This window comes from Acanthisitta chloris, unplaced genomic scaffold (genome assembly GCF_000695815.1).
Source record: "Acanthisitta chloris isolate BGI_N310 unplaced genomic scaffold, ASM69581v1 scaffold2838, whole genome shotgun sequence".
Lineage (NCBI taxonomy): Eukaryota > Metazoa > Chordata > Aves > Passeriformes > Acanthisittidae > Acanthisitta > Acanthisitta chloris.
This window is the reverse complement of record NW_008688488.1, coordinates 5,498-32,820: the sequence shown is the minus strand read 5'-3', so window position 1 is coordinate 32,820 and position 27,323 is coordinate 5,498. Positions and strand designations below refer to the sequence as shown.

The window sequence follows — 27,323 nt, the reverse complement described above, 5'->3', positions numbered from 1 at the left end:
CTGAGGCCTACATGGTTCTGGAAAAGGAAAGACACATTTCTGTCCTTCCCTCCAGCGGTTTTTATCTCCCGTGGCTGGAAGACCACTGGAAATTTGGGGCTTTCTCAGCAGCACAGAGCTCGGCACAGCACTGGTGTGAGCAGGGTATGCTGCAAAGCCAGCACAAGCAGGTGAAGTGATGCTGGCTGCTAAGGCCAGCATCACTGGCCCTTGTTGGCCTCAGCACCCATCTGACATCCCCTGCTGACTAACGTGACTCCTGTTTCACTTGCAGGCGATGAGATAATTTCCATGGCTGACTCCACCACCACCATCGATGACATTGAAGGAGAGCTCTTCAAAATTGAGAGGATCAGGGAGATCCTGGTGAGGAGAGAGTCGGAGCTGCGGTACATGTGAGTCCTTCTCCTGCACTCCCCCTGCTCCCCAGGGCCACCCCAGCATGTTCTCCTGCTCATCCACAGGAATGGGCAGAGCCAAGTTTTCCACCTGGAAGTGCAACCTTTCCCATTCTCTGGCCTTGCTCTCAGAAGGAGCTTGAATATGTCCCTGTTACAAAGCTGACACTGATATTGTGAAGGTCTGAGCCAGCCTACTTCTGTGCAAACAGTTTGTCACATGGGTTTAATTACACTGAATGTTCCCATATTCAATCACCAGCACCCCATGATCCCAGTGGATCCATACTCGGTGCAAGGCTCTTGGGCAGGGCTTGGGAAGGGACCTGAGGTTTGGTGGTTTGTTGCTGTTTTCTGAACATAGTGTTTTGCCCCAGCATGAAGATCTACAGCTGCTGAGAGCCACACAACCACATTTACTCTCCCTAGTCTGAAGTGTTGCACTTCGTCCCCCCTTCCTCTGCCATCCCCTGGCTGCTGGTGTCACCAGGACACACTGGAATTGGACTGGCATTGGTGTCTGGTGCCACTCTGCATGTCCAAACTGCATCCTGCTCTCCACTCCCAGTGCCGCCTTTGCAGCCTGCTGAGGTGGGAAGGATTTTCTCCAGGGTCCATTTCAATAATCAAAACAGGTTTTGAGTTAAAATCCCTACACCTTTCAGATCTGAGGCAATGCAGCACTGCGTTGCTGTGTACTAACCAGCACTTGGGGTGATAAAAAACATTTTTAATGGGTCTATAGGAAGATTTTATGGTTCAGGAGGAAAAGACTAACATTCATAGTCTGGGTTGATTAATACCACTAAATTGTTGTAGTCAGGCCACTCCTTAGATCCTATGCTGCCAGGCCAACACAAATCTGAGATTTTTTACTGGTAATGGCAAAGATCATATTTCCTGGTCTAAAGCACTGGATATGCTGCTTTTTCAAGGTGTCTGGGTCCTCACTGGGATGTACTACGGGGATCACCAAAGCCTAGAAATGCCTGTGTAAATGTGGTGTGTTGGGAAGCTGTGAACTGGATGTGGCTCAGTGACTGATTCGGAGTGATGGCCTCTCTGAGGCACAGTTCCCCCTCAAACACATTGTTGAAAAGGAATTTTGGAAATCATAAAAAATGTAGTTCTTAAGTGCTTTCCATGGCAACCGGTACCTGATTCTCTCAGGTGCTGTCAAAGCTCACAGCTCCTGCTTTTTCTTATCCTTTTGTTTGTTTTCTTCCTTGGCTTGCCCATGGAAAACAAAGGGAAATCACCTACAGAAGGCACATGCTGGGGTGGGCATGGCTGCAAAAGTGATCCCTTAGGAGTTTGGATGCACCAGGATTGCAGGAGCAAGAAGAAGCACTGCTCTTCAAGGCAGGAAAGGCTTAGGGCTGCCCTGAGCATTGCTGCAGGAGAATACGGATCCCAGACCTAGGTTCTGCAGGATGGGGTTAAAAAAGATGGGGAACTGGAGCTGCAAGGACGTTTTTTCTTCTGGGGAAAAATAGTGATATTCTTGGTGGCTGGAGTGTAGGGCTCAGGGAGATGGACATCTCCCTGGATGTGCTTCCAAGCTGAGGAGTGACCATCTGGTCATTCAGTAGTGATCAGTGTTTTCTCCCTGTCGGAAATGTCAAGCTAAAACATTCCAACATTTCTGAGATGTCTGTGTTCTGGAAAACAGTGAACCTCCCAGTATTTCTCTCTTTATAGGGCAAAAGAAAAGGGATTCAGCTCCACACCTGACCCCTCAGTGCTCTGACCTGCTCCCTGGGGCCAGGCAGGAGCACCACGGCTATGATAGATGCTGCAGTAGGTGTTAGCTCGTGGTAGAAGCAATCCCAGCTCCAGCAGCAGCTTTCTGAGTGCTTGTCCCTGCAATCCCTCTCAAGTTTTTTGAAATGAGAGTTGTTGTTATTGCCCATTTATTATTCTTTTTTTTATCCCTCTAGAATTTAATTTCAATAATATTTCAGCTCTCATTTGACTGTTTATTTTCATTTTAATAAGCGTATCAGCAGCAATCAGCCTATTGTCCATGTGTCCCATGCAGACCTCCCTGCTAGTGCTCCTTGTGCAAGTTCAGGGCTCAGCCACCACAGGACAGTGAGCAGGCAATAAGAGGACAAACAGCACTCCCTGCACTCTATGTCCAGCTCTCAGGCACTGGCATCACTGGACCTGTTCAGCGTGGAATGCAAACATAGGAAGACACTGTCAGCCAGAACACAAGGGGAAGCCTTCTCCTCCACCTGAGCTGATCTCCTCCCACAGCAATATCTCACAGGGTTCCTCTTTGTCAGTCTATTTTCCCTTCTGTTATTAACATTTCTGGTGTCCTCAACTCAGCTGACAAAGCTGCATCTTCAAGTAGCTCCAGTAAATATGACTCATCTCAGAAGGGGTGGATGGTGTGACTCAGTGGAAGGACCAGCAGGATTATTGGAGATGCAGACAGGGCTTTTAGTAACACACACTTCCAAAGAAAGCAGAATCACATCTCTTCAAGGTAGTACCAGATTATAAATCAGTCATGGATTATCTATTGTCGTGGTTTAACCCCAGCCAGCAGCCAAGAACCACACAGCCTCTCACTCACTCCCCCACCAACGGGATGGGGGAGCGAATTAGAAGGGTAAAAGCTACAAAAACTCTTTTTGTTTGGGTTGAGATAAAGACAGTTTAATAGAGAAAGCAAAAGCTGCACACACAAGCAAAGCAAAACAAGGAATTAATTCACTGCTTCCCGAAGACAGGAGGTGTTTAGCCATCTCCAGGAGAGCAGGGCCCATCACGCGTAACGGTTCCTTGGGAAGACAGATGCCATCACTCCAGATGTCCCCCCTTCCTTCTTCTTCCTCCCACTTTATATACTGAGCATGATGTCATATGGTATGGAATATCCCTTTGGTCAGTTTGGGTCACCTGTCCCAGCTGTGTCTCCTCCCAATCTCCCATGCATCCCCAACTTCCTTGCCAGCATGGCAGTATGGAAAGCAGCAAAGGCCTTGACTCTGTGTAAACTCTGCTCAGCAATAACAAAAACATCTCTGCATTATCAACTCTGTGTTCTGCACAAAACCCAAACATAGCCTCATACTAGCCTCTATGAAGAAAGTTAACTCTACTTCAGCTCAAACCAGCACATCTATAGACATGGATCATGCTGTGGGGTCCCCAGCACAGGAAGGGCATGGACCTGTTGGGGTCCAGAGGAGGCACCCAGGTGATCAGAGGGATGGAGCAGCAATACTATGAGGAAAGGCTGAGAAAATTGAGATTATTCAGCCTGGAGAAGAGAAGGCTTTGGCATGACCTAATCGCAGCATTCCAATGCCTGAAGGAGCTACCAGAAGGATGGAGAGGGACTATTTGCAAGGGCCTGGAGTGACACAACAAGGGGGAATGGCTTCACACTACTAAGGGGCAGGGATGGATGGCATATTGGGAAGAAATTTTTCCCTGTGAGGGTGGTGAGGCATTGGCACAGGCTGGCCAGAGAAGACAGTTTTAGCGAGGGCACAGGCACATTGAGTTTTAAGAATAAAAAATAAGTTAGTTTGTCTTCCCTGCCAACCCCAGTAAGCCGCAAGCATCACTAGAGCTGATTCCCGTGGAAGGGACTGAGCACCAAAGTGCTTCAGCATGGACAGGGCTGCACATCCCCCATCCACTCCACCAGCTGATGTTCGAGTTGAGCCCATCCTGATCAGCACATTGCTGCTGTTGTGTGCTGTGAGCCAGAGAGATTCCCAGTGCCTCTGGCTTCAGCTGACTCCTTTTCTCCTGTTGAAATGACAGAGACCTGCAAAGTATGCACACTTCCTCCCTCTGTTGTATTTCATTTTTCTACCTCTTTTTTATTCTGCAGAAAGGTGGTATAAAAGGTCAGATCTTTTTATATGGCAGCAGCTTCCATTTATTTTTGCATTTTGCTGTTTGGGGTTTAGTTTTTGGTGGATGTGCCAGGTTTTAGTGAGGTTTAATTGCCATTAGGGCAAGGAAACTTTTCCTTTGCCAACAATCAGCAACCCAACCCATGTAGCTCCAGTAAAAGCTCCCACCTCCCATGGGAAGGCAGGTAAATCCATGCTCCCCACTGTGGGCACCAAATGCATTGCATTCCAACTCTGATTGGGTGTTGCTCTGAAGGTTTTGAAACTTTCCTCTCCCAGTCTTCCCCTCAGTGGTTTCATTTGTGCCTCTGCAGGATGGATGACATTCAGCTCTGTAAAGAAATCAGCCGGCTGAAAACGGAGCTTCAAAAACTCATAGCCCTGCCAGGTAAGGCTTTGAGAAGCTTCGGAGAACTATACCCTGCTGCAGTCAGCAGAAAGGTTCCCATGAAACACAAGGAGCTCTTGAATGCACCCCAGGATGCTCTCAGAGACACTGCTGCTGCTGGCAGTGAGTGAGCATCCACAAATGTGCTTCCCTGAGTCTCTTCTGAAATCCATCTTGGGAGTTTTGCAGCTGGCAGTACTGTCAGGGAGTCCTTGTCTAGGCCTGGGGTGAAGGGCAGAGGAAACTGAAAAGGAGAGGAAACATCAATCCTTTGAGGAAGAGCATCAGTCTGGTACAGGAGGAGGATGGGAGCTGACAGAGGTAGCAGTGAATGCAGACACAGTGGGATCTACCATGTGCACCAAGGAGGATCCCAAGCAAGTTGAACAGACAAGCAGGGGCCGTTGTCAGACCACATCATGAAAGGGCCCCTTTGGAGGAAGCAGAAGGGGAGATGCCTTCCAAGGCCTCAAGTATGTGAAAATGAATGAATTCTTGCTGTGGCCATGTCTGAAGATGTGTCAGTGATGGGGCAGATGGCAGCAGCTGCCAGGAAAGGATTTCTGCTTGCAGCCAGGGTAGGGTGGGTGCTAGGGGGCCGTCATGCCAAAGGGGTTTTGTGATCTCCCTGATTTAGGTGAATTTGCCATTCAGAATGTTGAAAAGTGGTAAACAGGCCATGGCAACATATGTGAAAACTTCACCCAGGAGGAAGTGCTGCTTTTGTCATCTCTGTTACCATGACCAGTGACCCTGCATTGCCCTGTCACAGCTAGAGCCACTCTTGTCCCTACACAGCCCAGGAAAAGCCAAGCCTCATTTCTCTAAAGGATCTCCTTCAGCCAACGTATTCAAATGAGAGCACCCACCGAACAGCTCAGGATTTGAGACCAAGCAAGGAAAGGTTTCTCCACAGGCCATGTTCATCCCTGGCCATAAGGCTATGCCTCCTCCTAGGACATCCTCATTTAGCCTCCAGCCAGGACTTTCTGTGTTTTCAGATGCAGATGGGAGACATATTCCTGCCTATCTCTACCCATCCAAGCATGAGGATTTGGACCTCAGCTATTTTCACCCCAAGTATCTCTCGGAAGGTGCTGCACTCACTGAGACCTGAGTGTGTAGGAGGGGTGATGCCTGGGTGCAGGCAAGGGACCAGCTGTATAGATCTGTTTCCCCACACACCACCTCAGTTCAGTGGGTCTGTACTTGAGGTTATCTCAAATCCAAAATTGGCAAGAAATACTAACCCTGATTAGTGCCATAGTGTCACGGTGCTGTGCGTGCTTGTGAATCTTCAGCACGTAGTTGGAGCCCAAATGCTGCTTAAGATGCAGGTCCTGATCAGTTTAATACAACCTGGCTGCATCCAGAGGGAGGTTCAGACAGGAGCAAAGCACTGTGCCATGAAAACAGGAGCTGCTTGCAAAACATAGACCCAAATCTCATGGGGACTTTTAATTCAAACACCTTCTAGTTCATAAAACAAGATTTTACCTAAACCATGGCTTAACACCAGAGATAATGTGCCTTCTCTGGTGCTGGAGAAGTGTGTCTGGCTTTCCTTTATCTGTGTTGGTCTTTCATTTCTTGCCTTTTCATCACTCCAGACTCAGCTGAAAGCAGAAATTCTGCTTGCATCAGGGATGCTCTTTTTGTCTTTTTTAGAAGACAAAGTCAGACTGTGCTGGAAAAATCCTCCGTATCTCTGTTCTTGTGAGACTGTTGCAGCAGATCATTTGTAAAATGGGCACTGAACTTAGGTTCAGATAAGATTCAAACATGTCAGAGCTTACTCAGAACTCAGCCAGACCTGTGGCTTGAAATCTCACCAGACCAAAGTGCTTTTAATAATTCAGGGATGATCGTGGTCATGATGGGCTCTGACATCAACAAGCCAGGAAAAAAGGTGCAGTGTTTGTGCAGAGGGATGTTAACCCTGACATGCTCTGCCTCAGGAATGCAGATTGCTAATTAGCTCAAATAGCTGGTACTTGTGTACAGCCGGATGTCTCCCATGTATGGCATCCACTTGGAAGTGCTGCTGTTCTGACTGGGCAGGTGGGAGCTGCACAGAGACAGTGCCCACAGCCAGGTGACTATGCATTAACTCTTCATGGTAGAAGACCAGCAGCTGTGGCCCAGCTCTCAGTCTGGAGCTACTTTCTCTGCCAGGAAGCTCATTCCCTGCATAGGACCACAGTGACAGGAAAAACCTTTGTTTGTTGGGGATGTTTCTAACAACAGGATGATTCTGTGTGGTTCCTCCTACCCAGAGCCCTGCAGTAGCACCTCCATCAGTCTATAGCAGACTTCAAGCTACAAGTCAATACTTAGTTTAGGTAACTGCTGAGACCCAGCCATCAGAGTTTGCTCCCTACTGTGAATTTCTCTATTTTAATTTAGCTGAAGGAAAACAAGATTTAGTTGATTTTGGAACTGACTGCCGAATTCAGACTTGGTATTAAATAGCTGCAGCACAAGCAGTCATAGTTCCTACCTAAGGTGGCTCTCCATTAATGTTTCTTCTCCTTAGCCCTATGGCTGTTGTCTTCATGTATCCCACCCACCTTTGGGTACCAGTTTATATAGGACAAACCTTCATAGTGGTGTGGGAGCTTTGCAGGCCTTCACTAACTCACTGTCCAAAGATATGTGGCATGAGTTGGTCCCACCCAAGGTAGGTCAGTTGGGGGGGTCCAAGTGACAACTAAGGCTGACACATTCAAAATATCCTGGCAGACACTTGTGGTCATCCTTGTTGCTGCGGTGGGAATGGGGCTGATGGGTTTGGAAGGTCAGGTATAGAAGATGAGATCACCAGGCCTCTGTCCACTAAAGGAATAAGAGTGCAAAACCCTTATGGGATTGTATTGTTTTTCATGTCTATTATGGCATAAACGGTGGTATGAGGTGTTCCCAGGGCATCTGCACAGTGCTGATAATTCCCTGTACACCTGAATCCCTGACTGGCTTCTCAGCCACACAGAGGACCTGGCTCCAAGGTCTCTGGACCCCCACCCAGCTCAGGGACAAGCTGGGGCTGCTTGGGTGTGTTGGCATGGGAGATGGGGGTTACACACATCCTGGCTGTCGGACGACATCCAAGTCTGGCATTTCTGAGCTCCTTGAGACCTGGCAGCTACCCTGTTCAGCTGTGCAGGGTGAGGGCACCAGGGGAGCCATGGTCATCTCCCACCAGAGAGGTCACCTTGTTGAGGGGTCATTTCTCTGCTCTCTGCTCTGTGGTGGTCACAGTTGCATCTTGCAGTGCTCAGCCCCATGAAAGTTTTGGGGAGAAGCTGAAACTTCAAAGTCTGATGACAGCAGACCTTGTCTTCTCCCCGCTAGGGTTGTTTGGGATGAGGTTGTTGCTTATTTAGCAGTTTATGTCTGGATCCAGGAGCTTACTTTGGGTTGGCTTTTACCCCCACTCTCATATCTGCTTCTGGGTTGAACAGACACTGAGCAAGTTGACCTTGGCAGGGGTGGGATGGCCCCTCTTGGTGTGTTAAATTTGTTACCTGTGCTGCAGAGAATGAGAAGTCCAACGAGGAGAAGCAGAGGGAAGAGGAGCTGGTACAGCAGATACACAAGCTGGTAGAAACACGGGATTTCCTGGTGGATGATGTGGAGTTTGAGAGGCTCAGGTAGCTGAATGCAACTTATTCCTTGCACTGAGGACAGTGCAGTCTGTCCTCTGATCTGTATCCTGCCTTCCCAGATGCTCCTGGGTATCTTGCTGTTCCTTCTTGAGGGATAACCAAGTTCTTTGTCACAGGGAAAGGGAAGAAGACAAGGAAATGGCAGAGTTCTTGAAAAGTAAGCTCTCCAAAAGCTACCTCCAGAAAGCAAGTAGGTGTTTGATGAGTTTTATTCCTTGCATTGAACCTCCCTGGCAGTTTCTCCCCTTTCCTAAGTACTCTGTCTCCAAGACTTCGTTGCTGTGCCTGGGGCTAGCTTACCTGGAGGCCATCTGTTGCTGGAGGAGGGTGTGGGGAAGTGGCAACTGGGGGATGCTGGAGCTTGAGATCACATTGTGGAAATATCCCGAATGGGTACAGATGTTATAATTGCATTTCCCTCCTGGCACTTCCTAGCTACCATATCCTATGAGAATGGGGATGGATAGGTATCCTTCTGTGGCTCACGGACTGCATCTGACCCTTTCCAACCAGCCCCTTACATTTCATCACACCTTTACCTAAAGTCACAAGTGGAGGTCACAGCCTCTCACCGCAGGCCACCCCCTTCCCTGTGCCTCCATCATCTCCCCACTGTGGTGGAAGGCATTTCCAGCCCAACCCCTGTGGTGCCTCCTGGGTGCAGGAGCTCATGCCCAGCCATGAGTCTGAGGAGAGTCAGAAACTAAGCCCCGAGGGGAACTACCATGGGCCTGTGCCATGATCACCAGACACTGATTCCTCTTTCCATAGCTCCTGTCAAAGAGAAGAAGATGACTTCCAGGGGACAGCAAACCTCCACACCATACATGACCAAGACAGGCCTCACCCTGCTCAAGGAGTGCTGTGGCTCCACCTGCTCCATCATGTAGGCTCATCTCCAGCTCCTCAGCACAGGACATGACCATGGTAGTGTACACATCCCGGGAAGCTGGGCTGGGCAAGAGGAGCTTCCTAGCCCAGCTGTAAAGTGATGTACAGTTATTGTGGAAACAGAGATTACCCAGAGCCAGGCTGTGTCCGTGGCACAAGACTATCCTCTGGGTGCCGAGGGACAACCAGACAGTTCCTGTCCGTGCCAGGGGTTCAGACACAACCCGTTCTAAACTTTTTCACTTTGTAGAAGTCTCAAGGAGTAGCAGACCCATAGAGAGGTGCATCTTGCCAGTGCAGCCTGCTATGGACTGCCCCACCTCATCCCAGGAGGAGATGGGGCAGATCCAACCATCACAAAGGTGGTGGTTGGATCCCCACTGGACCAGCTGTGTCTGGCTCAAGCTGCCTCCCTGCTCTTATGCCTATGCATGTCTCTGCTCCACAGCACATGCTGACTGCAGACAAGTCAAGCAAGGCCTGAACAGCTTGGTGTGGATGGAGCAAAGGTGACCTGGTGAGCTGAGCTCACTCCTGCCAGAGTGCACTGAGGACACAGGTGAAGCAAGTCACAGCTGAGATGTGCTTTACTACAGCTGAAGTGAAATTCTGTGCTCTAGCATCACAAATCTGAGTGCAGACCTTACAGCTCAGCACAGGGCAGCTGGCAAGGAGGTGAAACCACCCACCCACTGAGCTCCTACCTTTCTCCACACCAGAGATCAATGAGCATGGCCAGAGCTGAGTGCTACTACCTGACTGAACCCATGTGTGACAAGCACTGTGTGAGAGGAAGATGATGGTAGTGGAGGTCCAGTGGGTTGTAGTCTCTGTGGGAGGATATATCTCATCCTTAATGTCACTGGAGACTTCCACTGTGGCCAGTGGCCCAACAGCAAAGTTAGTCTCATTGGCATTAGGTGCTCCATAAAGCAGGGTTGGCTCTCTGGCCATTGGAGAAGGGAGGCACAAAGGGATTCCATGGCTGCAACTCATGCTTGCAATCCTATCTCTTGCCTTTCTACCCCAGGTCTCCAGCCAGAGTCCACAGTCTGCTTTCCTCCAAGAGGTTCAACTTCCCATCATTGTTCATGCTTCCCACTGCAGCATCACCACAGGAGGGGCTTCCCAAGCAGGCTGTTGCAAGTTTGAGTGATGGCATGTGTTCTCAGTACCACACCAATGGTATCACATCCTTCATGGCATCAACAAACACCACTTTCCACCCAAGCTCAGCTTGGGAGGTGTGTGTGGCAGATGAGCCCATGACTAAGACGACCTGTACAGTCACTTGGACAGAGTGATGGAAAAAGCACCGGAGGCTAATGCTTGGAGAAAATTGTGCTCCACCATCCAAGACATGCTGTGGCCACAGATGATTGTCTTGTCCTTAGCCTTGTACCACCTTGTGAGTGTCTGTGGGATGATTCCCAAGGAGTCTTGATGGAGAATGTCTCTGGTTTGGGTTTTGTTGTATTTGCCTCGGCTTTGTTGCAGGGCACTCTACGGCTTTGGGTAGAGCCAAGCAAAGGTGCAGGGCAGTGCCTGGAGCTGTCTGGATGAAGGGATACTCCTTGTGAAGTTACCACCAGAGCACAGATTGTGTGTTGAACTACAGGCTTTCCCCACCTCACTATGGCTGGATTCAGTGTTCAGTTCCAAGGAAAATGAGGAAATGAGAGCAAAAGGAGCAAAATTCAGAACAAGACACCACGCAGAAGGAAAAGAAAACCAAACAGGAGACCAGAGAAGTGGCAGGGGAAGGTGGAGACAGCAGGCGAGATGCTCTCGGTGCTGAGAGGGCATTCAGTCCTGGCCCTCCGGTGCCCCAGACAGCACCTCTGGGCTTGGCATCATGAGCTGGACATAGTCCTGTGCAAAAGACTAGGGGCACCCTGAGGTCACCTAGTGTCTCAGCCCCTGTTGTCCCTTCTGAGCACCCACCTGTGTTGAGATAGCAGAACCAGGGCTGCTGATGCTCATGGCAGCAGGACAGGAGATCTCCTTCTTGCGGGGTGCAAAGGCCTCTCATACCACCTGCCGTGTCTGCCTTCTGCCCTATAGGCTGCTGTGCCTTCACTGGGTGCCCTGGCATGGCCTCCCCTTTGGGAGGCTGCTCAGGAGCTCTGACTGCCTGCCATCCAGCCAAAATGCTGATTTTCTCAGCTCAGCCCTGCTGCAGTTGCTGTAGGGTCATGCGATGGTGTTCCTGCCTGGTTCAATGTCTGACATGCCAATGCCAGTGAGATGGTCACAATGCACATGCTTTTTTCCATTGCACCTGATAACACAATCACCCTTATAAGCACAATGCAGATGGGATCCTTCCTAGTGCAGTGCCATAAGCAGATACAAGTTCCTTTGGCGTATCATAGAATCACAGAATGGTTTGGGTTGGAAGAGAACTTAAAGCTCATCTTGTTCCACTTTCCCTGCCATGGGCAGGAACGCCTTCCACTAGACCAGGTTGCTCCAAGCCCTGTCCAATCTAGCCTTGAATACTTCAGGGATGGGGCAACCACAACTTCTCTGAGCAACCTGTGCCACACCACCAGAACAGGGAAGAAGTTTTCCTAATATCTAATCTAAACCTACTCTCTGTCAGTTCCCCCTTTTGCTGTCAATCCGGGCCCTTGTAAATAGTCTCTCTCTTTGTTTCTTGCAGGTGTCCTTCAGGTACTGGAAGGCTGCAGTTAGGTCACTCTGAAGCCTTCTCTTTTCCAGGCTGATCAATCCCAATTCTCTCAGCCTTCCCTCATATATCAGCACTGCCAGAAAACCCAGTGTGTGGGCACCTGCTCTCTAATGTTTGCAAGGGTGTTTCCACTTGTCCTTCCCAGGCAACATCCTCCATACCAAGGTATGGATCTTACCAGCAGCCAGAAAAGTCCACAAGCTAAACCAGTCCCTCTGGTCACTCACAGACCAGGGTGTGAGGCCCAAGTGGGTCAACCTGTAAACTTGACTTCAGCAGGCTGGACCCTGCTTTGATACATGTCATCTCTGAGTTGGCTTCAATTCTCTCAGTCTAAAGCCTGTCTACTTTGTGCATCTTATTTTTAGTGCCCTGCGGCTTCCTACAACCATCACCTGCCACTTTCTGGAGCTCTCCTTACTTGGGGGAGGCTTCAGTTTGGGATGGAGGGAGCACTCCATAGATCACAGGGGCAAATTAAGTCACAGAGAGCTCCTCTGTTCTATCAATCCTGTGTAATTGAGTGAGGTGCAGTACACAGTTGGGGCTGTTATATGAGCCATCAGTCATTGGTAGCATCCATTCTGGAGCTGATGGGACAGGTTGGGCCACTCCCCACACTTCCAGAAACTCTCCAATGGGTGCTTTGCTCAGTCACTGCAGGCACACACATGGTGCAATCTAGGTGTTTGCTTTGATCCACGCAGACCAAAGGTTCAAGACCCAGAAGGCCGCCCTCACTTTCCTTGCATTCCCAGGGTCTTATTGAGACGGGGAGTCACTAAGCCAGTGTGTTTGGATGGGCCAAGAGGGAGCCAGAAGCAAGGAATAGCCATTGATTCAGAACTTGCCCCCCTGCTTCATCCCTACCTCCATCCCACAAGGCCCCAAGACCCAGACTTTGGCTGCAGAGCAGTGCTTGGGCAGGCAGGGAGGATGGCCAAGGGATGATGGGCAAGGTCCTGGCCTTCAAAGCAGCAGATCTTGTTTGAGAGCAAACACAAGACCAACAAGAACTGCAAGAAAAATTCATCAGCCCCAAAGAACAAGCTACTCTGGACTCATTTCTCTAAACCCTGTGACCTTTGCTTGTACCAACACATTACACACAAACCATACATGTGATCATTTCTTTTCCTACATCTCTGGGATAACTTGGAACGACAGACTATTTGCAAGGGCAGATAGCGACAGGACAAGGAGGAATGACTTCACACTGACAGAGAGCAGGGTTAGACTGAATATTAGGAAGAAATTCTTCCCTGTGAGGCACTGGCACAGGTTGCCCAGAGAAGCTGTGGCTGGTCCATCCCCGGAGCTGTTCAAGGCCAGGTTCGACAGGGCTCGGAGCAACCTGGTCTAGTGCAAGGTGTCCCTGTCTATGGCAGGGGATGGAGCTGGATGATCTTTAAGATCCTTCCAACCCAAAAATTCTGTGATTCTGTGATTCTATGAATATCTCCATTGAATGCAGCTAGTGGACATTAATCTGACTTCTTCTGCTGTGTTTTATTAGTATTATGTAATGGCAGCTACTTAAGACATAGCACTGGTCATTTTGGGAGAAGGGAGAGAAGAAGAATCACTCACATGGGATGGAAATAACAACTAGACCTTCCAATCTCCTCCTTTACCTGTTGCTATAGACAGGCTTTTCAAGAAGACACATGCTCACCCTCTCGTCCCTTCTTCTCTTCCTTTCTTCTTCTCTGCTCTCTTTCCTCAGTCTTAGCAAATAAAGTTTCCAAATGCTTGAAATAGGCAATTCATCAGGGCAAACCTGTTGTTGCAGTCAGTGAGAAGGTACCAGTAAATTTTTATCTCTCACTACTGTCAGATCCATTTTCATGCTTTCCATTTTTCCCTTCCTAGCTCTGTACTGTGATTTCCCTCTCCACTCACCCATCGCACATCTCTGCATATAAATAATATCTTGTCACTAGATTGTCAACAAGTCCTCCCTCCCTGAACACACATAGCATGTAATGGTTTGTGGCCGAAATTTCCAAATGTAGCAGAGCCTTCAGTGCCAGAAGAAGTATTTTGCAGATGTTTTTTCAAGTCAAAACCACAGCATTTATCAAAACAAATGTATTTCCAAGCTTGTTTCCACACAATTTAGTACATGGTATTGTTAACCCTAGGAGAAGTGTGGATTTTTGTTTCCTTCCTGCAGAGCTGTGTGATTTCTCAAGACATCTTGTGAGTCTGTTGAAAATGTACCAGGTATCAGCACTTGAAATGAAAATTCTCACCTCTCCTGCCCTGCAATAAGAAGCTACCCTATGGCTGCCTTCAGCAGTGAGCCATGCTGCTCAAGGCATGGCTGCTCCAAAGTGTGGATTTTGGGATGTGCACTGCCTGTCCTAAAAGGGAAATTCCCTTGCCTGGCAGGGAGGTTGGCTGTACAGCCTCCAGTGGTGGAACTGTCCCAACCAACCTCCCTGTGGAACCATTGTCATCACTTCACTGCAATTTATCTGAAAAAATCTGAATCCCACACTTGTTAGGGTTGGCAGGGATATTAAAGACAATCTTGTTCCACCCCCTGCCATGGGCAGGGATGCCTTCCACTAGACCAGGTTGCTCCAAGCCCTGTCCAACCTGGCCTGCAACACTTCCAGGGTTAGGGCATTAAAAAGATGCATATTAGTGAACAGAGATATTCGAAAACCTTGTTCACCCATCACTCCTGAAACTCTAAACCTGGAATCCACAGGCATCCCACAACAAGCCTATCTTTAAAGAAAGAGTTTAGATCTGCTTGGGTGAGGGGAAGATGTTCATTCAAAATTTTTAGTCAACCTTAAAGGAACTTTGCCTTTAGATATCTGAGAACGTGTTTATTATGTGGTCATGATCTGAAGATTTCTTTGCTTCTGATTTGAAGAGGAGTGGCAGAATACTTCACTGGTATGATGATGCAACTTGTTTTCCATCTCCATGGAATTAAGTGCATTTCTGTAATGTCTATAAATACTGGAATAAGCAACAAAATTAATTTTGATCCCTGTCTCAGGCTGAGCAGCTCTAAGGCACCAGGGCAGATGCAAAGTGAGATGGATGACTGTGAATGTGTTTCCAGAAAGAGTGGATCTGTATTTTAAGTAAGCAAATAAGTAAATAAGTAAGTAAACAAAAAAACAAACAAACAAATATTTAAAGGAGGTGTGTTGGAGGAGATCACAGGGTGCTCAAGAACTTCACAAGAGATCAGAACTGGACAAGGACCAAGGATCCCTGCTGGTATTTTTATTTATGATCATACTTCAAAGCAGTGGTTTTGCTTTGTAAGAAATAAATAATGAATGGTGATATTTTTAACCTCCTACATAGACTCTGTGTTTCATCTACAAGAGGTCTGGCAGCATATTGAGTATCATCACATCATTAATGTGAAATGCTTCACCGCTTGAACAATTGTGACTTACAGATTGTGGGGATTCAAAGAGCAGCCTGGACAAGAAAGAAGCACAATTATTGAGTTATAATTGAAATCAAACTCTGATGAACTCTATGAAGACAGGCTGAAAGAGCTGGGGCTGTTCAGCCTGGAGAAGAAAAGGCTCTGGGGAGATCTTAGAGGCCCTTCCAGTGCCTAAAAGGGCTCCAAGAGAGCTGGAAAGGGACTTTGGACAAGGGCCTGGAGGGACAGGACATGGGGAAATAGCTACAAACTGCCAGAGAGCAGGGATAGATGGAATATTGGTAATAAATTCTTCCCTGTGAGGGTGCTGAGGCACTGGCACAGGTTGCTCAGAGAAGCTGTGGCTGCTCCATCCCTGGGAGTGTTCCAGGCCAGGTTGGATGGGGCTTGGAGCAACCTGGTCTAGTGGAAGGTGTCCCTGCCCATGCTGGATTCCATGACTATGATTTTTATGAACCAGAGTCACAGAATTATTAAGGTTGGAAATGAGCTCTGAGAGCATTGAGTCCAACCTATGACTTAAGACTTCCACGTCAACTAGACCATGACACTAAGTGCCATGCCCAGTCTTTCCTTAAACACCTCCAGGGGCGGTGACTCCACCACCTGAGCTTGGCACTGAATCCTGACCACTTTAAGGTGGGGTTTTTTCTGTCTTAATCATCCCCTCTTCACTCTCAAAGTGAACTGAAGAGAATACCTTGGAAAAATTAAAGTCGTCTTGGCAGTGCTGCAAAAATTCTGATTTCTCAGCAGTAGCAGGAGCTGTAATCAGATAAAATACATGGTGGTTGGTTTGATTTTGAATGTTGCCACCTGCCCTAGTGCCAAACCCAAAGGGCATGGGAGATGAAAGCCTTTTACAGGGCAAACTGCAAAGCAGCGGGTCAAAAGCCAGCTGATGGGCCTGTGATAACAGAGGGCTCATCAAATCCTGCCTCATAGGAAAATTTTAAAGACATTATTCAGAAACAGTTCTCCCTGTGGATCACAATTCTGATTAAAAGAATCCCTTTGTTCTCCTACTTTTGCTAAGAATATTTACATGAAGCCTGGCTCCTGCCTGGTTGTGCCATGGTAATATGGCCTGGAAACCCTTGCTGGGGGTTGCGTTTTCACAGGGATCAGTCCTGGTATTACAGGAGACTGTGGATAAGCTACAGCTGGAGGCAGTCTAAGGAGGAAATTCAGTGCAATTAAATTACAAACTAGGAATTCTTTTTTTCTGCCATCCACATTTATTTGATTCTTGTGCTAAATAATCCTTAAGCTGATGCATAGGCAGGTGCAAGGCTGATTGGAATGCACAGTTACCTATATGGTGATTATTTTTTCACCAGGAACTGTGCTGATAGGAAAAGGAGCAACTGAAAGAGGGGAAATTTGCATTAGATATATGGAATAAATTCTTCCCTGTGAGGTGCTGAGGCACTGGCACAGGATGCCCAGATTAGCTGTGGCTGCTCCGTCCCTGGAAGTGTTCCAGGCCAGGATGGACAGGGCTTGGAGTAACTTGATCTGGTGAAAGGGGTTCCTGCCCATGCAGCAAGGTGAGACTACATGGTCTTTAAGGTCCCTTCCAACTCAAAGCATTATGTGATTCTATGATTCTATAGGCAAGACTTCAAAAACAATAATTTGCTTCTATTTAGTTATGTAATTGAACCAAAGTAATTTTTCCAGACTCATCACTCAAAGTCTGTGGCTTTTACAACATCCTTTCTGGCTCTCCACAGCTCAAATGTCCATTTTGCTTTTCCTTCTTTCCTCACTTCCTCTCTTACCTTTCTTACAACTTCAGTCCTTTACACACAGAAAATCAATACATCAGTTCTTTTAAACACTCTGCAAGTGTCTAATCCTGAAAATTTGCTGGGATTAGGCCAGATTAGTGCTTAGTAACCACAGGAATGCTGCTGGGTGGTGCTGCTTAGATGTCAAATTTTGTTATGAAGTGCTGACACCTGTATTTGTTCAGAAATCGCAAGTCAAGCACATGACAGTGATCTCTTCCTGAAGAATAAATGCAGAATTACTCTGATTTCCCTCTTGGTTATTATTCTTTGAGAATTCCCTTCTTCATGCTTACACTACATTAAATACTCAAGGTGGTTTCTCGTTTCAAGAAAAAACCTCCACCAAAGAGAAACTGGTGTTTTCACATCTTGCGTTTGAGCTTAGAGAAAAGAAATTGGAATATTCTGAAACTGTTGGTACTATCACCATGGTTGGCAGCACTGCCTGTGAACCCAGGGAGTGGCAAATGTTCTGATGGCATAAAGCTCCTTGATTCCCTTTTTAAATTAATTTTCTGTTTCACTCATGTAGCTCCTCTAAGCTAGGAGGATAATTTTCTAAGTAAGAATATCCGGATTTCATAACACCAGGGAGGTGATTCTTCCCCTCTGCCCTGCTCAGTTGAGACTCACCTGCAGTGCTGCCTCCAGTGCTGGGTCCCAGCACAGGAAGGACATCAACCTGTTGGAGCAAGTCCAGAGGAGGCACCAAGATGATCAGAGGGATGGAGCAGCTCTACTACGAGAAAAGGCTGAGAAAATTGGGATTGCTCAGCCTGGAGAAGAGAAGGTTCATGGTGACCTAATTATGGTCTCCAATACCTGCAGGAACCTGCAAGAAAGATGGAGAGAGACTATTTCCAAGGGCCTGGAGTGACGGGACAAGGGGAATGGCTTCACACTGCCAGAGGGCAGGGATAGATGGGATATTGGGAAGAAATTCTTCCCTGTGAGGGTGGTACTGGCCTGGCCCAGGTTACCCAGAGAAGCTGTGACTGCCCCATCCGTGGAAGTGTTCCAGGCCAAATTAAGTTGGGCTTGGAGCAACCTGGTCTAGTGAAATGTGTTCCTGCCTACGACAGAGGGTTGGGACTAGATGATCTTTAAGGTTCCTTCCAACCCAGGCCATTCTGTGATTGTATGATTCTATGATTGAGTCCCACAGCAGTAGTTTCATTCCTCTTGCAGCCTATTTTGGGGTCTCTCAGATTCTGAAGATTTAATCTGTTGCCTTCTATACAGGCGTCCTTCACAGGTAGCAGAACTGAAGCAGAGACTTATTTATAAATCTTATACTTGCAATTTTCCTGCAAAGCTAAGGACTGGTTTGGGTTGTTAGCTGGTTGATTTTTTACTGTAGTCTAGTACTTTATCCACAGAAAACCATCTCTCCTTTTTCTAATGGCTGAACTGTTGATCTACATCTACATCTTAGGAAAGAACAGACATTTGTGTTGATGATGGGCTGACTCATTTTCAAAGGTTTTCTGTGGTAAATGTGTTGTATTACTAATAATGGGAAATGGGATTGCATCCTTCAGATAGGGAAAGTGGCTTGGGACACAGAGGATCTGTCCTAAAAGCAGCTGTAGGAAAGGACCCTGAGGCTGGATTTTATCCTCTTTTGTTTTCATGTCTAAGAGATAAAGAATCAGTGGCGGCACTGATATAAAATGTGTGTATTGCTGGAATGAGGTAAGGATTTGTAGGTTCATACATGGTCCTAGGCACACTGAAGGACCCACAATGATGCTGCTTACTTGTTTCTCACATGCAGTAGTTCATATATACCTGTAATTAATAACTCTTTCCTCTTTTCTCCCTCTAGAGAGTCACTGTCTAGCCTAGGTCAGGAAAGGGTCAGCAGTTCAGGGCCTCTTGCCTGGGGCTCCTCCACCCACAGCTCAACCTGCACACTGAGCTGCCTGAACAGAATGGATTCCTTAACAGCAGCCAATATGTTTCCATGCATGAAGAAGAAGCAGAGAATTACGGCCTGTGTTTGCACAGAGGTGAACTGTCCTACTCATCCCTTATCTAAATGAGTTGTTTCCTTTTAGGCATTAGAAGGCAGATCCCAAATTGATGAAAAGTGGGACAGGTCTGTTTTTGTCAGAAAAATAATGCTTATTTATGCCAGCTGAGAAAGTGTTTGTGAGAGGAGGGATTGTAAAGGAGGCTCTGCTGGGTATGTAAGCACATGTCTGGGAGTGCTGGAGTACATGCAAGGCTTTTCTCTGCCTACAAAATAGAAACTTCCAGGCATCACTTCCCTGTGGATTTGAAAGTCAGGCATGCAGCAATTCATTGTGCACTGCTTGAGTAACCAGCTTCAGCACACAGTTCTGCAAGCTTAGCTTTGTGCAATTGAAACTATTCCCCTAAGACTTAAACTGTCTGAAAATATGCCTGAACATGGGATATTTAAGTGCACTTGAGCAAGAATACCAACAAGGAGGCTGTTGCCATGGACTCTGGACAGAAAACAGTATCTGCAGTATTGTCCTTGCATGCCTCGGCAGAGGCAGGTAGGACAAGCAACATCATACAAAATATTAACATGTGATGGAATGAAATGTTAGTCCTGACCACGTTCTTGCATATTGATATCACAGCCTAACGTGGAGCTTTTTGGGGTCAAAACTTTGTAGAGTCCAGGGATAAGGGAAACTGGAAAATAAGTACATTGAGGTCAGTGCCAGGCCAAATCTCTGCTTTCTCTTAACAGGAAAATTCAAGTTCAAGGTGCTGTCTCTTCCATGGCATGCAGAGGTTCCCTGACAGTTCTTTTTAGGAACAAAAGTGTCAGATTTATTGAATTAGCTACACTGAGTTTCAAGCAGAGCTGGTTGCTGCCTGTCAGAAGGAAGCAACAGTGACACTGGCTCTCCTCTGTGGGTGTAATTGGGATGCTTTTGTCTGGCAAAGAAGTTTCAGTAATTTTCAAGTAAGGTCAGGATACCTAAAAAACCCCTTTTAGTTAACAGGGACCCAAAGCCTATTGACATCCTTACTGGATGACTTATGCCGTAACCTACCACTGAATGCAAGGGCAATGGTGAGTGGCTGCTTGAAAGCAGGAGGCAATAGTTCAGCTTGAGAGTTGGAAAAATCATTGACCTACAAAAAGAATTCTATATAAAAAGATAAGAAGTACTGATGTTTGGATAATGGCAGTGATGGCAACCTTCCCCTTTTTTCCTAGGGCTGGTGCTCTGAGACTTGGGCCTCTGACTGCCAGCAGCTGGAATCCTGAATTTCTGCTTTTGTGGCCATGTTGCAGGTAGAGTTTGTAGAGGTGTCAGCTCTACTACCCCTCATAGCATCAGCTGCGACCTGGCTAACAGAACTGCTCCAAAAGTCCTTTTGGGTCTCAGCCTCACTTACAATTGACATTTGACAATGTGACATGTTGAGTTAAATTCTAGGCTTTGTGATGAGAGATACTGGGGTGTCTTTTGTCTGCTGTTGTCTTGGGAATGGACAGGAAACATTTCCTACTCAGTATAGTAGGATTGTGACACTTCGTTTTCAAAAAACACAATGGATTTGTTGTTTCTTTTCCAAACAAAGAACCAGAGTCACAGAACAGACTGGGTTGCAAGAAACCTTAAAGGCCATCTAGTTCTAACTCCCTGCCATGGGCAGGGACCCTTCCACTAGACCAGATTGCTCAGAGCTCCATCCAGCCTGGCCTTGAATGAGAGTTTGAAACCAATGAAAGCTTTTGGTTTTGGCATATTGATATTGCATTGCTTCTTCTCATGGCACAAATGGTCAAACCATACCAAGATACAGCAAAGGGCACAGTGCAAGATGTCCTCCTCCCTGCTTGTCACTAGCCTGGAAAATCCACATCCTTCTAATGGAATGAGTAAATAAACTGGAGATTTATGCTCATCTGATGCCAGTATCCCTGACTGGTGCATCTGTGCCACAGAGGTATCTGGATGAGCTGGATTTAGTGATGATTGTAAGAATGACAAGGCTACACCCTTGGATAGGTATTTGAACCTTTTATCTGCTCACTTAAGTTAGCCTTAGTGTCCTCCTGAGCTCAGTCAGGACCAGGTGGTACAATTACAGGTGGTTGTTGCTGATTTTCAGATGAAGATTTGGGAGATTGGTGAGAAGACTCACAAACTGCAGGAAGTTCTGCAGGAGCCTTTGTCTGCTGTGTCCTGTGTGAAGATGAAGAAGAACAGCCAAGAGTTTTTCATAACCAACCTTGCTGGAATATGCAGCATCTGGGACCTTGTGAGGATACAGATGAGTATTGCAAAGCACTGAAAGTACTGGAAATGTCTGTTGGGTCACTTTGCCGTATTTCGGGCACGTCATGGTGAGGAGGAGGCAAAAAAGAGCACTAGGAAATAGAAATTATTAGCCAGAGAGCACAGAACCTTCAATGCTAAAAACATTTCAGAAACATTTTGACAAACACTTATCTCAAGTTATTTTCTCATTTTGGATCCTGCTTGGCCAAGGGCGTGGAGCAGGTCATTTCCTAAGTTTCCTACTAGCTCTGTTTTCCAGGACTTTTTGACTCTTGTTGAGCTATCACAGATCTGCAAACTTTCAGCATTGTGGTGAGGATAAGGAAGGTTTTGCATAGTGAATAGCATCTAAATGGCATTTTGGATTGCAAAAAATTAATCTCATATGATAGCAGAGCAGAAGTCTCACAAGGTAGCTGTGATGGACAAGAGAACTGATGACTCCAATGGGGTCATGACTTCTTCATGAAATCAGACCAGTAGCTGAAAACATCCAAGTAGAAAGAGAGATCTGATGTATGGCACAGGCAGAGATAGTTCAGGCAGTGAAAGCTGGGGCTTGACCCTACTGCTTTTTCCTGATTTAGGGGTATTTTGCAGCTGTTTCATACGAAAACAAATGTTTCGAGCCTGCTCCTCATTGAGATGTGTGTGTTGCCATGCTGAAGGGCACCAGGCAATCCATAGTGGAACAAAGAGAAGGGTACACAAACTGCAGGAAGGCTTGTTGCAGTAATTCCAAAACAAAAAGTCTGGAGCTTGTTACATGGTGAAACTCCTGTGCCCCCACAGAAGGTTGTGTTGCAGGGCAGGGCAAAAATCATAGAATCACAGACTGGTTTGGGTTGAATGAGACTTAAAGATCATCTCATTCCAACACCCTGCCATGGGCAGAGACACTTTCCATTCGCCCAGGTTGCTCAGAGCTCCATTCAACCTGGCCTGGAACACTTCCAGAGATGGCACAGCCTCAACTTCTCTGGGCAAACCCGTGCCAGTGCCTCAGCACCTTCACAGGAAGTAATTTCTTCCATACGTTTAACCTAAATGTCCACTCTCTCCGACTGAATCCATTATCCCTTGTCCTGGCACTCCAGTTCCTGATGCAGAGTCCCTCTCCAGCTTCCTTGAGGGCCCCTTCAGGTACTGGAAGGTTGAGGTGAGGTGTCCACACAGCCTTCTCTTCTCCAGGCAGAACAGCCCCAACTTTCTCAGCCTGTCTCAATAGCAGGGGTGCTCTAGTTTGCTTAGCAAATTCGTGGCCTCCTCTGGACTTGCTCCAATAGTTCCACATTCTTCTTATGTTGAGGGCACAAGAGCTGGATGCAGTACGCTAGGTGGGGTCTCACCAGAGCAGAGGGGGAGAATCACCTCTCTCATCCTGCTGCCCACACTCCTTTTGATACAGTCCAGAAATCTGTGAGCTCTTCATGAACAGCCAAGCCCTCCCTCTGCCCTGCTCTCCAGATGGGCTCCCTGGGAAGTGTGCGATGGCTCTGCAGTCAGACAAGTGGCAGAGTCTGTATCAGGTGCCATCAGTGAGAGGGGCATCACATCAGATGGGGCACACTTTGTCACAGGTGAGTGGATGGGTAAAGTAGAAAACAGGAGGTCACATGAAGACTGGGAAAAGCAAGGCAGTGAACACAGGAACTCAGAAAGGAAAGGAAAAAAAGGAGAGGTCAGCTAAAGGGGGAAATAAAATGATTCACTAAAGAAAAACACTTAGAAAAGGGCTGTGTTGCAGCCTGGGAAGATGCTGTGGTTCAGTCTTGCAAAGTGTAATACAAAGGTGAAGACCAGGTTCAGATGTCTCCTGGGGAGTGCAGGGTTTCCTCGTGCCCTGCTCCTCGTTTAGTACAGCAGTGTTCTCCATGCACTCAAGTGATTTGTTCAAGTGACCTACTCCAGAATCCTGGCAGTCTGACAGGTTACAAGTGGGAATGACTCCAGGCTCCAGCCAGCCTCAGGCTCACATGTTCCCTGCTGTTGTGACATCTCTTCTGGGAGCCCAGCCCTAGCACTGGGGAGCTGTGGGATTGTGTGTATTTGCTATAGCTAAACCCCATGGATTTGCTGTCAATTGTTTTCAGATTAACCTGGTAAAGGAATGTTGGCTAAGAGCATTTTGAAGGCCCTTAGTATTACTGGCCCAAATTGCTGGCAGTAGCTCACTGGGATCTGCTGTTACAGGCCTTGACCACTCTACTGGCCACTGACTCTGTTCTATTTCTATTTCAGCTGAAAAGTAGTGGTTGTTGCCCTAATGCCCCAGGCAATGTATCCCACGCTGCCTAAATCAAATGGATGCCAGAATATCCCCCTGCCTATGTGGACAAGGAGGAATGACCTTAAACTGAAGGAGGGCAGGTTTAGATTAGATATTAGGAAGAAATAATTTTCTATAAGGGGGTGAAACACTGGAATAGGTTGCCCAGAGAGGTTGTGTACTCTCCATCCCAGGCCAGGTTGGACAGGACTCTGAGCAACCTGCTCTAGAGGCAGATGTCCCATGGCAGCAGGGTGGAATGAGTTTTAAGGTTCCTTGCAACCGAAACAATTCTGTGATTCTAGATAGTGCCAGCCCAGTCTGAGATTCCCCAGACTTGCATGAAAAGTTGGAGCAGGACCTGCTAGGCTGCTGCTTCCTCAGTCAGTCCAGGTGATCCTTTCCTCTTACAGCTAAGGTAATTTTAGAGCATTTTTACAGTTAGAGGAGACACTATTTTCATATTCTCTGATGTAAATACCAGATCCCCCAGACAGCCTCTATAGCACTGAAAAATATAGGTCTGGCTTTTTCAGGGGGCTATGAATTTGCTGTTCCTTTTAGGTTTGTGTGAAAGGATTCATCACTTCTGAAAATCATCTTGGCTGTTGTTGTAACACTTATATGTTGTTACTGCCACCTTTCCTGATAGTCTTCTGGCACAGTCTGATTTGTATCTCTGCTCATTTTTGTAGGCGGTCTCTTGGTTTCACGTGGTCTCTCTTCCCTCCCTGCTCTGTCCCTGCATTTAATGAATGACTTGTTGTGTAAATTCAGACTTGTGTGTTTATTTTAATTTGCCTGGTCCTGATTAAGGAAAAAAGCCCACAGCTTCAGCTCAGGAAGTTAACTGGGAAGCTCTCTTGAGTCAAACTTTAAAATCCACATTCTCAAAGGAATACAAGGATGTCAGGGCTTCTTCATTTGCTGTGTCCAATTTAAAACTCTCTTCAGGGGCCTGGTTTTCAAGGGTGAGAGTGCAGTCATTTCTACAAATGCCTGGGTGTTTCCAGCTAGACACACTCAAATTCCTGGTTGTTGGCCTAATTTTTCAAACAGGCTTCACATTTGCATGAAATAAGTATTTTTACTTATTACTTGCCATGTATCATATCTGGTATCAAAAGCAACAGCTCTCAAGATACTGTTTGTTTAAAGATCAGTGTAGGCAGCAGCCTGTGAAGTGATGCAAGTGAAGTGAGCATTTCTCTTGCAGGCATTGGAGTCCTGTGAGAATTCTGTCATCAATTAAAATGCAGTAAAGTGCTGCAATCCTTAATGTTAAATATTTCAGATGTTTTAGTTAACAAAGATGATGATTTGCAGGCAATGCCGGGTAGATACCATCACACCTGTACTGACAGTATTAGCTGCTCTGCTAGGCAATGACAGACAGGGATTTAAAGGTATGTTGGCTCGTTTTTCTTCATGTGCCACTAAAAATGTTTCCTCCTCATAGCACAGTAAAGGTGGACCATTTTGGACTCTCAGAGGGTATCTGTGCACCTCTGTTGTCTGTCAAACACTATGCAAATCATATTTCTTCTGGCTGAAATATCTCTGCTCTCATTAATGGAGCCTTTAGCAAAGGAATGAAGTCATTCCTTTGTCTCTTCCTTTGGAGCCAAGCCTTGATGCTTTGTAGCAACAAACACACCTGCAGGTTCTACAAGCTCTGGAACCAACCACTGGAATGTGGGACAGGCAGGCAAAGCTCTTGTGCTTGTGCTAGGGGAATGAAGATGGCACTGGAGCCTGTGACAGACAACCAGGCAGTCCCAAAGACCCATGTCACCATCAGGTCCCCATGGTGTGGGGTTTTTTTTTTGAGCCTCACCTCAGCAAAGCAATCCTGTCCCCATCAGGTCACACCAAACCTCTCATTACAGGCAGGGGAAGGATCTAAGTACCTACTGGGGAGCCAGAGACCTGTACTGGTGTTACTGCTCCTGGGGCTGTAAGAACTAGAGCCCTGCACTCTCCTGCACCAAATGCTTTTCATGCCTTGGCGACAGGAAAGTGACATAGGAGTTCCTGACTCACCTGGCCACCATCGCCCTCTGGCTCTGTGGATGATGGAAGCTATGGCTGGTGAACCACACTTTCTGTTTGCCACAGGTCCTGGCTCTGCCACACTGGATTGGACAGCTGAGAGTGCAGGTTCCTTGGAGAAGCCCTGTCCTGCCCATCTTTCTTTCCAGTGGGAAGCAGCATGACTTCATTGAAACCAGCCCAAATTTTACACATGGAATCTGGCTGAATTTGCTTGCTGCAGCATAGCAGCCAATGCAGGGCAGTGCCCAGGGTGGTTGGTACACTGTGGCAGCAGCAGCATCTCCCCTGTCCTACACTATACTCTGTTAGCCCCAGCCCAGTGTCCATGCGCAAGGTTGTGCCAGTACGTCCTGCATGGCAGCTTGGCAGCATCAGTTCCCCCAGCACAGCTTTGTCCCTCCTGGCACATCTCACAAGTGCCAAGAGCTGTACACACTTCACACCAGCACATCCTGGGTCCTCAGGGAGCCCCAGGGTGGTACAAATGGATGTTACCTACATGAATAATGCCAAGAGCAGACATGCACAGCAACCTGTACTGCTACCTGCCAGCAGTCAGGTTGTGTTTGGCAAACATGAACTACAATCCCAGTTTCCCCATTCTGCACTGCCTGACAGCAGACACATCAGATTATACAGCATGAATGTGTCATTGAGCTGTCATTAGTCATGAAGAACAGCCGGTGGATAATGGATGGATGGAATGGAACAGTTGTATGCAGGATCAGGCATAACAAGTGCACTGGGGGGTGTCAGTTCCCGTTCTTCACCAAGACAAATGGATCTGATCTTCTCCAGTCGTATCCACAAAAGCAAAGAGGTGTCACTGACAGAAGGTGTGTTTGCACACTCTCTGCATCTGCTCCTGACACCTCTGCACCCATCTCTCACTGAATTTTCTCTGGCAGAAATGCAGAGGCACTGTGCTTGCACCAAACTCCCTTACACTACCCTGACAGACTCTAGTGATGTCCAAGTGGAGTAAAATTCTGATCCCTATGTGCCTGGAGGAGGGGATGAAGGGAATGTCAGTGAAAATCAGGCATGTAGTGGATATTGGAGCTGTTTTAAATTATTTTTGTTTGGGGAAATAAAGTTGTGTTAAACAGACCTCAGTGCTGCTCAACTCAGTGAAAGTGACCACTGGCTCCTGGTGTTGGGCCAGGGGAGGGATACCTGGGTTCTAGCTGTACCATCAGTTCACAGTACACTGCCAGGATCAGAGCTCCTGACCACCTGATGCTATTCCCCCTGTGAACTGCTTCCTCCTGGCTCAGGCCACAGACACTGCTGAAAGGCTTCACCTTTCTCACCTTCCTGTCAGCACAAATCCTTCACACTAAGGGTTTTTAACACATAAGCATCTGAAATTTTTAGTAGTGGTTTTCACATGCCTCAGCGCCTCATGGCACATACTTTTGTGGAGATGGGTACCCTGGTGCTTGTCCCTGCAAGTGCCCAAATGCATAGCTGAGCTGGGCTGCTGCACTGGGAGAGAACCCAGCCCTGGGCTCACTGTGGGCAGCGAGTCCCTTGGGAATTCAGCTTGCCAGGGCCTTGCTGAGGAAGGTTACAGCA

The 27,323-nt window shown here is 47.3% G+C and overlaps 1 protein-coding gene across 1 annotated transcript; it reads left to right on the top strand.

Annotated features, from left to right (window-relative positions):
* Window positions 1-274: 274 nt before the first annotated feature.
* Window positions 275-9,225, top strand: LOC103808244 (uncharacterized protein C16orf45-like; the record flags this gene model as incomplete). Its single annotated transcript, XM_009081015.1, has 5 exons — window positions 275-395; window positions 4,597-4,670; window positions 8,206-8,320; window positions 8,452-8,525; window positions 9,107-9,225. Coding segments are annotated over 5 exons (503 nt in total), but the record flags the coding sequence as incomplete, so codon positions are not given.
* Window positions 9,226-27,323: the final 18,098 nt, after the last annotated feature.